General features: G+C 38.4%; 1 protein-coding gene across 3 annotated transcripts in view; it reads right to left on the bottom strand.

Annotated features, from left to right (window-relative positions):
* LOC307161661 (solute carrier family 22 member 23) overlaps window positions 1-14,203 on the bottom strand; it is a 55,989-nt gene that overhangs the window by 1,850 nt on the left and 39,936 nt on the right. For all 3 annotated transcript variants that reach the window (XM_079876529.1, XM_079876531.1, XM_079876530.1), the window contains 6 exons: window positions 11,208-11,376; window positions 10,314-10,441; window positions 6,595-6,697; window positions 5,652-5,890; window positions 2,546-2,578; window positions 1,574-1,697 (listed from right to left, as the gene is read on the bottom strand). In XM_079876529.1, the coding sequence (XP_079732655.1) occupies window positions 1,574-1,697; window positions 2,546-2,578; window positions 5,652-5,890; window positions 6,595-6,697; window positions 10,314-10,441; window positions 11,208-11,376 (796 nt within the window). The remainder of the gene's footprint in view (window positions 1-1,573; window positions 1,698-2,545; window positions 2,579-5,651; window positions 5,891-6,594; window positions 6,698-10,313; window positions 10,442-11,207; window positions 11,377-14,203) is intronic.

The following is a 14,203-nucleotide window of genomic DNA, read 5'->3' as shown; positions in this document are numbered from 1 at the left end:
GGTACGAAAAAGCAACAATTTGAACAAAAAGCTGAGAAAATCGCGTTTTTGGCAAATGCGAAGTCTGGATCAGATTCAGAATGATGATCAAAACATAGATTGAGTCCATCAACACCCCCCAAAGCTTCACAGTCGTTTCCTTTTCATGGGTTCGACATTTCCTTCGCTAACGTTAGGGAGTTTTGATTTCTGTGCTGTTGAATGTCTGATGATTGCGTTATAATTTACCATAGACAGTATAAGAAGTGGACAGAGCCATCTCATTGGAACTCAATTGAGGCAAGTGAAGCCCGTTTTTAGTGATTTTTTAGCACTTCCGTTCCTGACGCGCAGACTCAAACTAAGCTTGATGACGTGAGCAACCTGTCTGACAGATGTAAATCTTCTAGTAGCTGTGCGTGCAAACTGCCAACGTTAATCTTGCAGAGACGGCGAGCTTGAGCAAAGAGTTCTTTGGCGTGAGTGAGCAGGAGTAAGTATTCTGATTAATTATTGTATAGTATTTACTTTAAAATGTAACGCCAGGGCTTCTCCCTTGACGTCCCCCCGATTGCCTGCGAGCTTCTCCTCCTGTCTATACGGTAATCTCTCTACTGTGCGACAGAGAGTCGAGTGGTTATGACGCAATCGTTAGCCTATTTTTACAAAAACTGTTTCTACGGGGACAAAATGTAACATAGAAGGTAATGGAGCCCTTTATACATTGTCGTGTTTCTTTAGAAATAAATAATGGACAAATGGAGTCTTTAAACGCCTCAGATGTAAAGTTATTCGCTGTCAAAGTGACGCCAAAAAGAACGGGAGTCAATGGGAATGCTAACGCAAGTGAAGTTCTGCTACAAGATGGCGGCACGCGGCCGGCTTCAACTTCCGGTCGATGGATTACCCGCCTGTAATTTACATGTGCGTCAGCAATCTGCTTCTTCTTCGCCCGTTTTGATCTGGAGGTACTGAATTTTTTCAGATGATGCGTAATAGCGCCCCCTACCGTATAACAGTGGAAAAACAGATTGGCGGAAAATTCTGTGAATGGCAGGGAAAGAGTTAATGTACTGTTGTAATTATAAACACTGGTTTGTTGCGCAAATAGTTTCACAGTTTACTACACTGTTATTCTTGGACTTATTTCCCTATAGCGGCTAATGAATAAGGAAGTATCGCACATTCTCAGAAAACTGCTTACTTCTGCCTTGCAAGGTGGATAAAGCAGTGTAAATGTAAGTATCACCATGTGTAAAATGGAGTATCCCCACATAATATTTACACAATAACTAATATAGATTAATGGCCTGCTTTAATAAATTAAATTAAATGATGCACGAAAAGTTTATGGGCCCCATTAAAATCAAACAGATATTTATCAAAACACTGGACCCTAAACATCAAAGGGCTTTATGCATTATCAGATTTGACCACCAAAGTGTTATCTAACATAACTGGAATTAAATACTCATAAAAATCAATGGGGGAAATACAAATTATTACTCACCAGGAAGGTCTAAACAAGAAAGAGCTCTAAGCCTTTATGATTTTTCCCCATAATGTTGCAAGTGGCCCATGTGGCCTGGCTTACCTAATAACAGTAGGGGTGATTTCAGCACAAAAGAAGATGCTTAGGTTGCTGACAGCGTGGGAGGAGAACATGCCAATCATGGAGAAAGCCACAGAAAAGTTGTACTTCAGCGTATCTGAGCTTTCTGTGGGCATCCAGAGAGAAGAACACAAGATGATGAGTCATTTATTGTTTTTTTCCTCAAAAAAGAAACATCACATATGCAACTTAAGATAAAAATAATGTAAAACTCATGAAAAAAAGTGTGTTTTCAACAAATATGCATTTATGGATGTCTAGGATACGTGAAGAACCTTTTGCCCACTTCTTAGCATAGAGCACCATCATCTGTTTTGACGTTTAAAGGCTTTCTTGCAAATAATTTCCAGTTTAAAAATGATGTTATTGCTTGTTTTGTATCGGGTGATTATCTTGTTGAAATGTCAATAGTCAAATTAAGGTTCAGCTTTAGTTCTTTTTCAGCCTCACATTCTCCTCAAGTGCTTTCTGCTAAAGTTAGGTACATTTTAAAAAGCACTTTCTTGCCTTTTTTTTTTAATCAAAAAGTGTGTTCTGGAGAACTTTAATCATGACTCTACATTGCTTTGGCTGATTTACTCAAGCTTTTTGACAGCGGCTGAGACAAAACATACCTGGAAATATCTTTCAGACTGTGGTAAATGGACTATGTTTACACACACACACCAAAATAACATGTTTTTAAAAGCCGTTTAAAGATGATGTTGGATTTTTTTGAGGTTGTGTATAATTGTCCTGACATAAATCTGTACACAAAGTACCCCTGGAAAATAAAAAATAAAATGACCTTTTCTTTTATTTAACATTTAGCATTATTGGTTTAAAGTAGAAGATATTTAAAGAAAATTTTCAATTCTAATGAAAAAAGAAAGATTTATTTTATTATTATCTTGCCCCTCATATTTAACTGGCATAGGTGATATAATGACAAATCATGTAAAATGTATACTTTACCAATATTCAGATGAACACTGTACTTCCCAAACACTTGATTCATCATGGACGGAGCACATGCAGGGGATAAACAAGAACAGCAAATGTCAAACTAAGTGGTTCGCAGCTCATGGCTAGTAATGAAAGTATGCATACATTAAAGATATGCATTTGTGCTTGTAAAATGTAGTATGCTTTTGTTTTGAGCTTCTGATATATTCACAATGTTTACATGCACAGCAGAAAGCCAGTAATAGACGTGTGTGTTAATGATGCACTCTTAACCTGCTTATCCTGTACATGCGGTTCCACCACAAAGCGGCTAAAGCTCTGTTACTTTAGTTGTTGGTGCTTTCAACACACATGCACAATCTGTAAGAACGGAGCTTACAAGGCCTCAGAAACCCTCTTAAAGGGGTAGATCACCCAAAAAATGAAAAGTAGCCCATGATTTACTCTCCCTCAAGTCATGCTAGGTGTATATGACATTCTTCTTTCAGACGAATACAATCTGAGATATATATAAAAAAAATGTCCTGGCTCTTCCAAGCTTTATAATGGCAGTGAATGACTGTTTCTGTTCTGAAGTCTATAAAAGTGCATCTATCCATCACCATAAAAGTGCACTTTCATGATGGATAGAAGCACTTTTATGATGGATAGATGCACTTTTATCATGGATAGATGCACTTTTATGATGGATAGATGCACTTTTATGATGGAGAGATGCACTTTTATCATGGATAGATGCACTTTTATCATGGATAGATGCACTTTTATGATGGATAGATGCACATTTATGATGGATAGATGCACTATTTTCATGGATAGATGCACTTTTATGATGGATAGATGCACTTTTATCATGGATAGATGCACTTATTATGGATAGATGCACTTTTATGATGGATAGATGCACTTTTATGATGGATAGATGCACTTATTATGGATAGATGCACTTTTATGATGGATAGATGCACTTATTATGGACAGATGCAGTTTTATCATGGATAGATGCACTATTTTCATGGATAGATGCACTTTTATGATGGATAGATGCACTTTTATCATGGATAGATGCACTTATTATGGATAGATGCACTTTTATGATGATAGATGCACTTTTATGATGGATAGATGCACTTTTATGATGGATAGATGCACTTATTATGGATAGATGCACTTTTATGATGGATAGATGCAGTTTTATCATGGATAGATGCACTTTTATCATGGACAGATGCACTTTTATCATGGATAGATGCACATTTATGATGGATAGATGCACTTTTATGATGGATAGATGCACTTTTATGATGGATAGATGCACTTTTATGATGGATAGTAAGGGTGTCACGATTTCGATTTTAAATCATATGCATAAATCGAAATCGATCGAAATTAATGCTCAATCTCGATCATCGAATCAAAAAATGGAATCGTCAATGCTGCCACGCCCCATATGTCATGTCAGCTCGGCTTGCCTGTAATGGATAAAACTCCTTTTCTAGAGAATATTGAAGCCTTTATTTTAAAACGCATTGCAGCTGCACAGCGAGAGCATCATAGCTCGTCTGAGCGAGCTGGCTGTGCTGCCTGCGGCAACTGCACGAACCTATGGCGAGTTTGTGCGGTCCAATGGGAGCGCTTGGCGCCCTGCCAACCTCGAGCGCGCCAATTTGGACGCGGCTGAAGTGTATAAATTCAGAGAAAACTCGCCAAAGGACTTTAGGTTTAAATCGACTGAAGCGAAGTACCTGATATGAGCGAAATAGCACGGCAAGGCAATGCAGTACTCGTTCCCTTATCTCTAAGGGAACCGAGGTTACGCAAGTAACCAAGTACGTTCCCCACGAGAACGTTCTCTCGTACTGCGATGCAAACGCTGTGGGAACCCAATTTAAAACGCCGTGCTATTCACTTGTGACTGCTCTGAGGAGTCCAGGGAGCCCCAGGACTATAATAGGTAATAGGTTATATTGTTTAAGTTTCCAATTGACTGAAGATATAAGTTATTGTTACATTATGTTGTTAATAAACGTTTTAAATTTGACAATGTAGTGTGTGGTACATTGCGAACAAAGGTCAGATATTATTATACTGCATAAAAGTCTTGTGCTTTCAATTTTTTTTTTTAAAATCGAGAATCGAATCGAACCGTGACTTTAGAATCGAAAATGTAATCGAATCGAGGATTTGGAGAATCGTGACACCCTTAATGGATAGATGCACTTATATGATGGATAGATGCACTTATATGATGGATAGATGATGGATAGATGCACTTATATGATGGATAGATGCACTTATATGATGGATGGATGCACTTTTATGGACTTCAAAACAGAACCGGCAATTCACTGCCATTATAAAGCTTGGAAGAGCCAGGACATTTTTTAATATAACTCAGATTGTATTCGTCTGAAAGAAGAATGTCATATACAGCTAGGATGTCTTGAGGAAGAGTAAATCATGCAGTCATTTTTATTTTTGTGTGAACTATCCGTTTAATCTCTTCAATGGCATAAGGAGAATGGCGTTTGGTTTGTGTTTAATACTGCGGCCAGATTTCCTCCAAACAGACTTCTTTGTGTCTCAATCAAAAGACTGCATGCTCTGTAAGGAGTCAGAAAAATCAGGGTTACTTTCATATAACATGGTACACACAATCTCCATCGTTTCTGTGGCAGCAGTTTTTCAGCTGCGTCTGCCCTGCATTTCCTATAAAAATAAAATCTTTTTTGTTAGTATGTGTTGCGCATTTACAAAGAGAAATTCGATCAGTCAACAAAATATCATCCACCAAATTTTGATGCTAACTCAGCATGAAGAAAAGGTAGACCATCTGACTTAAACCATTTCAAATGTTTCCACAGCCCCAGAATCATGAACAACCCCGAACAAATACCAATAATCTGTGTAAATCGTCACACATTTTCCTGCCATTAATTTCTGGTCAAGCCACAAACTCAGCTGCTTAAATGAAGGCTCAGAGCGTTGCTTTCTGCATGTGCATGTAAATGAAGTCACTGTTCCCCATGACAGTGTTTCTGTATGATTGGGTTAATGTTGCCCACACAGGGTCGGGCAGTGATTGCAGTGTGTGTGTGTGTGTGTGTTCTCTCACAGTTTAGCAGGCCCAGCTGAAGGAGAGATGCCAGGGCTGTGATGATCATGAACATGAGGAGTCCTCCACGCCGGCCCATCACGCCCACCGCAGGGCAAAGGGACACGCATGAAGCCACTGCGATGCCCGCCATGATGTAGTAGTGGGCATAGAAGTTATGAAACATGCTCGTCTGGTTCGGGAAGTCCTGGTCCATCATGCTGCGTGCAAAGCAGTGGTGTATGCCATAACCCGTCAGTCTGAGAGCGGGAGAGACACAGAGGGTTAAAGGGTTAGTTCTGTCATCATTACTCACACTCACATCCTTCCAAACCTGTCAGACTTCCGTTCATCTTCCAAACACAAATTAATATACCTTTAATGAAATCTGAGAGGTTCTGTCCCTTCCAGGTAACTCTGAAGATCCAAAGAGGCTTAATAATCAAGCTGTGTAATTTAATCCAAGTCTTGTGAAGAACAGACATGATGAACAGATTTAATTTAGGCTTTTATTTACATACAAACACTAATCGACAAGCACACATAGAGCATGTCACATATAGTAAACACGGAAGCTCAGATGTGTGTGATGTGTACAGTATATTTGTTTATATGTGAATAAAATCCTAAATTAAATGTTAATCATATAAAGTGATCATATCTTGAATTAAACCACTTGATTCATATGCATTTATTTTACAGCAGCTTTATGACCTTTTTGGATCTTCTAAGTTTTGGTTACCTGAACCGTCAATGGAGGAACAGAAACTTCTCAGATTTCATCAAAAATATCTTGATTTGTGTTCTGAAGATGAACGAGATTGGAACGACAAGAGGATGAGTTTTAGGTGAACTAGCACTTTAATAGCGGCAGAATGTTTTTAATAATTAATAGCCATCATATTTCACACTAGACTAGATGTGTAAATGGACACAGATTGGTGCATAATAAAAATGAATTTACGAGTTGACGCAGAGCACGACTATATTCTTCCACAGGTTCCTTGTGCCAACCATCTTCACAATGCAGGTCTTCTTGGATTGCTTCGGCAGGGCTTGGTTTAGCTCTGAAACCAAAGTAGAAAAGAAAACATTTGTTCAAAATCTTCGAATGCTCCAAACACATATACATTTTAAAATCACTTCACGGTTGGTATTCCTGCCACTGGATGACTGAACAAACGGGTTTATACTGAGACTTCACATTCTGGAGGAGGAAGATTTTAGCAGTGCATAATACATCATATCATGAAAGATGATCATAAATGCATCAATCAAACACACTTAGGCTGAACAACATATTTCACTGTGTGTGTGTGTGTGTGTGTGTGTGTGTGTGTGTGTGTGTGTGTGTGTGTGTGTGTGTGTGTGTGTGTGTGTGTGTGTGTGTGTGTGTGTGTGTGTGTGTGTGTGTGCGCGTGCGTGTGTGCGTGTGTGTGTGTGTGTAAAGACATCATGTATTATTGCACAGCTCTATATATAAAGTTGGATATATATATTACCGGTATATCCAACTTTATCCACAGCAATATACGATATGGAAAATCTCAACTCTCTGATTTATTTCATTGCAAAATGTAAACTATATTAACGCAGTATTTAAATCTGGATATAGAAGTACAGTATGTCCAATGTTATCCGCATACATCAGTATACTTAAGCAAGGTTATATATAATATATAGAGCATAACTCTTTATTGCTTATACCGTCACAAAATATAAACTATATCACCCAGCTCTAATCTGCTAAATGCAATTATAAGATATGAAGATGTTAAGATATTATAGACACGAACATGATTTTCTATAAAGTTGCTTTGAAACAATGTGTATTGTGAAAAATGCAATACAAATAAATTTGAGTGAACTTGAGAAATCATATGCAGTACAACAGTGACATTTCTCAGAATAACATGAACTCCACTCAAATACAGTGTCTCACAGGACATCTGAGTGCTTTAATGTCTTAAAGTAGACATGAAACAGAAGCGATATGACCATGAACATGCATTAAGGCAGTAAATAGGAAATGTTGTAATGCTGTGTTTTGGTGGTCACAGATAGTCACCATGGCTTCTCGAGTGTTTACACTGTCAGCAGCAAAAGCACAAACACAACTTGCAATGTTGACTTTATATTGTGCAAGCAACTTTCACCTGTGCAGACGCCTGTCTGACGGAGACCGAGGTCTGGTAAAATGCAGAAACCGGATAGAAGTCCTGTTAGCCAAACCGGTTTTGTGTTCCACAGAAGAAAGCCATTCCGGTTTTGAACAAGGTGAATAAATAATGGTGAATATTTTCTTTAGGACATTTAAATGCATTCTGAAACGGTCGAGCCGAGTTTGGTCATAGCTAGAACACTTTGGGCCACATTCATTTGTCAAGCCAACATAAAGATAATGGGCCCTATTTTAACAATCTGAAACGCAAGTATCAAGCGAAAAACGCAAGTAACTTTGTGGGCGGATCTCGGGCGCTGTTGCTATTATACCGGCGGGATAAATGACTCTTGCACCCGACGCAAATCTAAAAGGGGTTGGTCTGAAGTAGCTTCATTATTCATAGGTGTGGTTTGGGCGTAACGTGAAATAAACCAATCAGAGCGACATCTCACATTCCCTTCAAGAGCAGGCGCGCTTGTTCCATGGCGGATTGCTATTATAACGGCGGATTTGCCAGGCGCGCGCCAGGAGCGGTTCACAGCCGAGGAGACCGACGTTCTCGTCAGGGACGTTGGGGATGGAGAAACACACCCAAATTAACTTCGGTTAAACAGGCGTATGATAATTTGGGTAAATGTGTAAGCTAGATGTATGCTTTTATAATAAACTGTTTATCTATCTATCTATCGTAATAATGTATGATTTGCAAAAATGAGAACTGCTGCGTCTGTGTGTAGATGAGAGAATCAAAGTGTATGCACGTTGTGCACACGCTACATTGATTATGGCCAAGCATGCGCCCTTAAAATAGCATATGAATAACATGCGCAACGCGCCACTGACTTTAAACTAGTTTTTTTCGGTCAGTGGCGGAATTGTTTTCTAAACTGTAAAATAGCATGAGGGAACGTTTGCGCCGGAACACGCCTCCTCTTTGCGCTGAGCCGCCCCCGGGAGCGCAAGTGTATTTCTTAGTTAACCGACGTGCGTCTGTGGAGGGAAAAGTCCGCTGTGCGCGGGTGCAAAATAGGAATGATACATGCGTCGCTGTACAAAGTCAATTGCGCTGGGTGCAAGATAGGGCCCATTGACTAGTGTGATTGAGCTTTACACAAACTAAGCCATGCATTCATAAACATGGGTCTGAGCCATGATCTCATACAGTGATGCCTTTTCATCAGCAAATTCTTCATTCCCTCAATGCTCCTCTGTAAGTTTTTACCCTCCCAAAATTATGTATAGAATAATAGCTGTTTATTGCAAAACATTCGGGAGCATAAGACATAAAAAGTTCTGGTCCTTGATTCTGATTGGTTGAGCCACGTTTGAAGTTGTTGTAAATTACTCTGCAAACATACACCTGTGACCTCATTTCATCAGTGCTACTTTATACAGTATTAAAATTATTATAACCGTTTAATAAAAGCAATCATTGTTTTATTCTACCTTTTTATCTTTCTTTGAATGGAGTAAAATATTTGAAAATAGTGTATTAAAATTTAATATTAGGTCAACAACCTAGTTATTCTTAATATCCACTATCGGTCGATTAATTGGTTATCGGCCAGCGTGGTCCAACCTAGTTATCAGTGAAATCCACTATCGTCGATTAATTGGTTATCGGCCAGCGTGGTCCAACCTAGTTATCGTTAAAATCAACTTTCGGTCAAATAATTGGTTATCGGCCAGCATGGTCCAACCTAGTTATTGTTATCTGTAAAATCCACAATCAGTCGATTAATCGGTTATCGGCCAGCGTGGTCCAACCTAGTTATCGTTAAAATCAACTTTCGGTCAATTAATCGGTTATCGGCCAGCGTGGTCCAACCTAGTTATCGTTAAAATCAACTTTCGGTCAATTAATCGGTTATCGGCCAGCGTGGTCCAACCTAGTTACCGGTGAAATCCACTTTCGGTCAATTAATCGGTTATCGGCCAGCGTGGTCCAACCTAGTTATCGGTGAAATCCACTATCGTCGATTAATCGGTTATCGGCCAGCGTGGCCTAACCAAGTTATCGTTATCGATTAAATCCACTGTCGGTCAATTAATCGGTTATCGGCCAGCGTGGTCCAACTTAGTTATCGTTACCAGTAAAATCCACAATTGGTAAATTAATTGTTTATCGGCCAGCGTGGTCCAACCAAGTTATCGGTGAAATCCACTATCGTCGATTAATCGGTTATCGGCCAGCGTGGTCCAACCTAGTTATCGTTAAAATCCACTATCGGTTGATTGTTTCTATGCTAACAGCGAGTTTTTTGACTTGTTAATAGCAGAATGTGGACAGTGTACTAGAGATTGGCTTGTTTTCAGTCATTTTACAATTTTTCCGATTTATTTCAGTTCTAAGTATGGTTATATTTTGCAATATTTTCTTCATATCTTGCTTAGTTCAAATGTATATCTTAGCTTGAAACAGGTGGCTATTATATTAGAGCTTTATTATAACTAGTTATTGAATATATTTTGCACATTATAAACACAGCCCATCATCTGTATTGTCATTGGTTGTGTACCTGTCATGAGTTCATTGGCATCATGCTCTAGATCGATGCCGTTCTTCTCGGCGACGCGCTCCACGATCCATTTGGAGCGGCTGTACTGCTGAGTCGCAAGCAGCCAGCGCACAGATTCTGGGAAAATCCTGGAGCATGAAGGATATACTTTACTATATTATGATCACAATATATTAAACTACAGGCACTAATCTAATCTAATCTGGACTAAACACTTCATCACTGAATGAAGTAAAGCATGAAATGGTTCCATGTGTCATATGATGATAAATATCTTCTCTGGTTACACTTTACAATAAGGTCTCATTCGTTAACATTAACTAACATGAACAAACAATGAGCAAAATATTTAAAGCAGTTATTAGTCATTGTTTACGTTAGTAAAAAAATCTAATAACTCATTGTTTGTTAATTTTAGTTTTTGTAAACTAACTTTTTTGTTAGAAATTGTATTCTATACAGTATGAGATGAGCCTCCAGTCATAATCATGTTTCAGTCATTTTGCTAACATGATTTAACACATTGCTAAAATGTTTTATCGTGCTTCTTGTGTGTGAAAAAAATGACTGTTATAGTTTGAAGTACTTTATTTTTAGGCTTTTAACTGTGAAGCAATTTAAGCCCCGTTTTCAGCAGCCATTCCTCCAGACTGCTAAAGGAACACTGTGTTATATAATCCTTCTAATGTGCTAATTTGGTTCTTAAGAATCTTTTCTTTTGAAACGTATTTGAAACCGATAGAGCAGCTTAATGAAGTGTGGAAACAGCAGTGCACTGATGTGTTTGCTGCTCGCTTCAGTTGCTGCAGTATTGCTCTAAACTTTCATTGTAAACTCAAACACAATTAAAACAAACAGTGAGATGTTGGTTGTAAGAATGGCAGCGGCACTCACCAGATGTAGGACAGCATGAGTAAGAGGGGGCAGATTATAACGACTTGTAAAATCTGCCAATCCCGACAGAGGGCGGCCAGTCCTGGCATGAGCAGCTGACCCGCCAACACCATGAAGTTCGCCACCATGGTCATGGAGAAACGCCAACCCGGCAGACACAGCTCAATCCCTGCAGACCAAAACACACCATCACATCACCACAACTCAAACTAAAGCCAGTTTAAAACGACTTGAGGCACATTGCAAATACCATTTCAACATAACATGACTTTATTTAAGCTTCTAAGGAACATTTAAGCCACATTGACTTGCAAGCTTTTCCTGTAAAAGGTTCAAAAACACTGTTTCAGAGAGTTTTATTCACTTGTGGTTAGGGATGCACGATATATCGGCCACCATATCGGTATCGGCCGATATATGTTCATTTGTAATGTTATCAATATCGGCCCAATAAGAAAATCTGGCCAATACATTAAAGCCGATGAATAATGGATTATTTCCTTCAGATGCGCACTGTTCGCCATGATGGTTTTGGGTTGCTTGAAATATGATTAGAATCATTTTGTAAAGGAAAATACAGTTCAGTGCAACATGTGCAGCGCAAGTCTGTCATATCGGCTACATACAGTTATCATGAGAACATTATACTTGTGTGTTTGGGACATGGCTTCTAATGATGAGACTTTTGATTTTGTAATCAGGCTGTGTATAATATAATATATTATATAAATTATATAAAAACTTGGATTTAGATTTATCAGCCAATATATCGGTTATCGGCTTTCAAATATAAAGAATTATTGGTTATCGGTATCGGCCAATATATGTTCATTTTGAATGTTATCGATATCGGCCCAATAAGAAAATTTGGCCAATATATTAAAGTCGATAAGTAATGTATTACAGTATTTCCTCCAGCTGAGACACTTCAGATGCGCACTGTTCAACATGATGGTTTTGATTTGTTTGAAATATGATTTGAATCACTTCAAAAAAGGAAAATACAGTTCAGTGCAACATGTTTGTCTGCCACATAGGCTACATATAATTATAATGAGAACATTATGTGTGTTTGGGACATGGCTTTTAATGCTGAGACTTTTGATTTTGTAATCAGACTCTCAAAAATTGTATAAAAATTCGAATCGCCAATATATTGGTTAACGGCTTTCAAATATAAAGAGTTATCGGTTATCGTATCGGCCAAAATGTTCATATCGTTGCATCCCTAAAAAACAAATGGTGGTTTAGAAAAACGAATTGGAGCCACCAAATTATTAACAGTAATGACACATTTTAATAATTGTTTCTTCCTATGGTGACAGAAAAGATTGAAATGTTTTGAATAATAATCCTTCTATCCCATCTTTCTGTCCCAACAGTGGAATCTAGTGTGTGACTCCGCCTGGATCAATATATCAATATATCTGGGAAAATATATCGGTTATCGGCTTTCAAATATAAAGAATTATCAGTTATCGGTATCGGACAAAATGTTTATATCGGTGCATCCCTAGTTATGGGACTTTTAAAACACTGTAAGTCTTGCCTGTCATCTACAGTGATCTCAAATGCTCATTAGTATTCATAGTGCAGAAGCACACAGCAGATATCAGGACTGGTCTTCAATGACAGACCAATACTGCAATATCAAATGATGGCAAACTCACAGAACATGCATCAGCCCCTGACATGGGCCAACAGCTTTTTCAGAAAATACTGCAACACAGTGACTGCACAATCCCTCAGAAGAGCCTGGAATTTCAATGAGGAGCAACCAAAGGATTCTCTGTGCTCAAAAGAGCTCGAGCTGAAATAGTGCTCACGATGTTCACAGGCAAACCACTTTCTTTCTCAGATAAACTGTAGATCATTGGATTACTACAACATCCTCCTAACTCAGAATAGTATCCTCTCTGTTCAGTGACCATTGTAATTTCACTTAGTATATATAACTTTTTCAAGTATTAAGTCAAGTTTGTGTAATGCAACCCCAGCAGGACACTAACCCTCAAGGCTTAGTCTAGTCTAAAATGCATGTTTGAGCCGTTTTAACTGAAAGCATTTCTTAAAGTCCCCCTGTGGTGAAAATCCAGCTTTTAATGTTGTTTATGTGTCTATGTGGTGTTTTTAATGTGCTTTAAGACAAACCATGTGTAAATTCATAAGTCGACAGCATTGCTGAGTATTTCCTCCTTAAAACTGCAGTGAACCAAAGACAGTCTCAAAAACACGCTTTGAAATCACTGGTGTTTCTGACGTCACAAACTACCTTGTAACCAATCAGATCAACGTGTGATCGTCAACCAGTGGATCTCTGAGCTGAGTGAGTGAGTGAGTGGAGGCGGGGCTCATTTGCATATTCATTGAACCGCGTATACTAAATGAGGCAAGGGTGTCGAGTTACATTCAAGATATTTTAAGTTATGAAGAATGTTTTTCAAGATAATGTTTAAATATGTAATTTTGGTGATCAAATATGAGTTTTAAGGGATACAATTTTCATTGTTTTGTCTCGAGATGAACACGCTTATAAAAGCGACTTAAATGTCCTAAAAGGCCTAATCCTGGCTTAATCTAAGCCCCGCCTGTGAAACCAGACCATAATGTCACACACTTACGCCACACTTAAAAATAGAATTGCATTAGTCACAAAATATGGAAATAACAAAGAATAGGAAAAAAACGACAAACTATATCCATGTTTTCCCCATGAAAATCACTTTTAATATCTATGGAAAGCAAAGCACGTTCTATTTCTTCCGCTCTCTCTTTCAGACAAACACACACACAAACACGTCAAATCACCTTCATTTCTATAATGAAAAGCTACATGACATTTTTGAGTATGGATGTGTAACGTCTCTGTTTTTGAAGCAGTTAAACTTACAGCTGCCAAACTCAGCTGAGAGACGCACACACTCGGGTAATTCAATCGCTCTCTATAATAACTGCATTAGTCTGCATATCAGTGGCGTAATACAGAGAGGTTTAGT

This window comes from Squalius cephalus (genome assembly GCF_949319135.1).
Source record: "Squalius cephalus genome assembly, chromosome: 7".
Classification (NCBI taxonomy): Eukaryota; Metazoa; Chordata; class Actinopteri; order Cypriniformes; family Leuciscidae; genus Squalius; species Squalius cephalus.
This window is presented reverse-complemented; position numbering and strand designations above follow the sequence as displayed.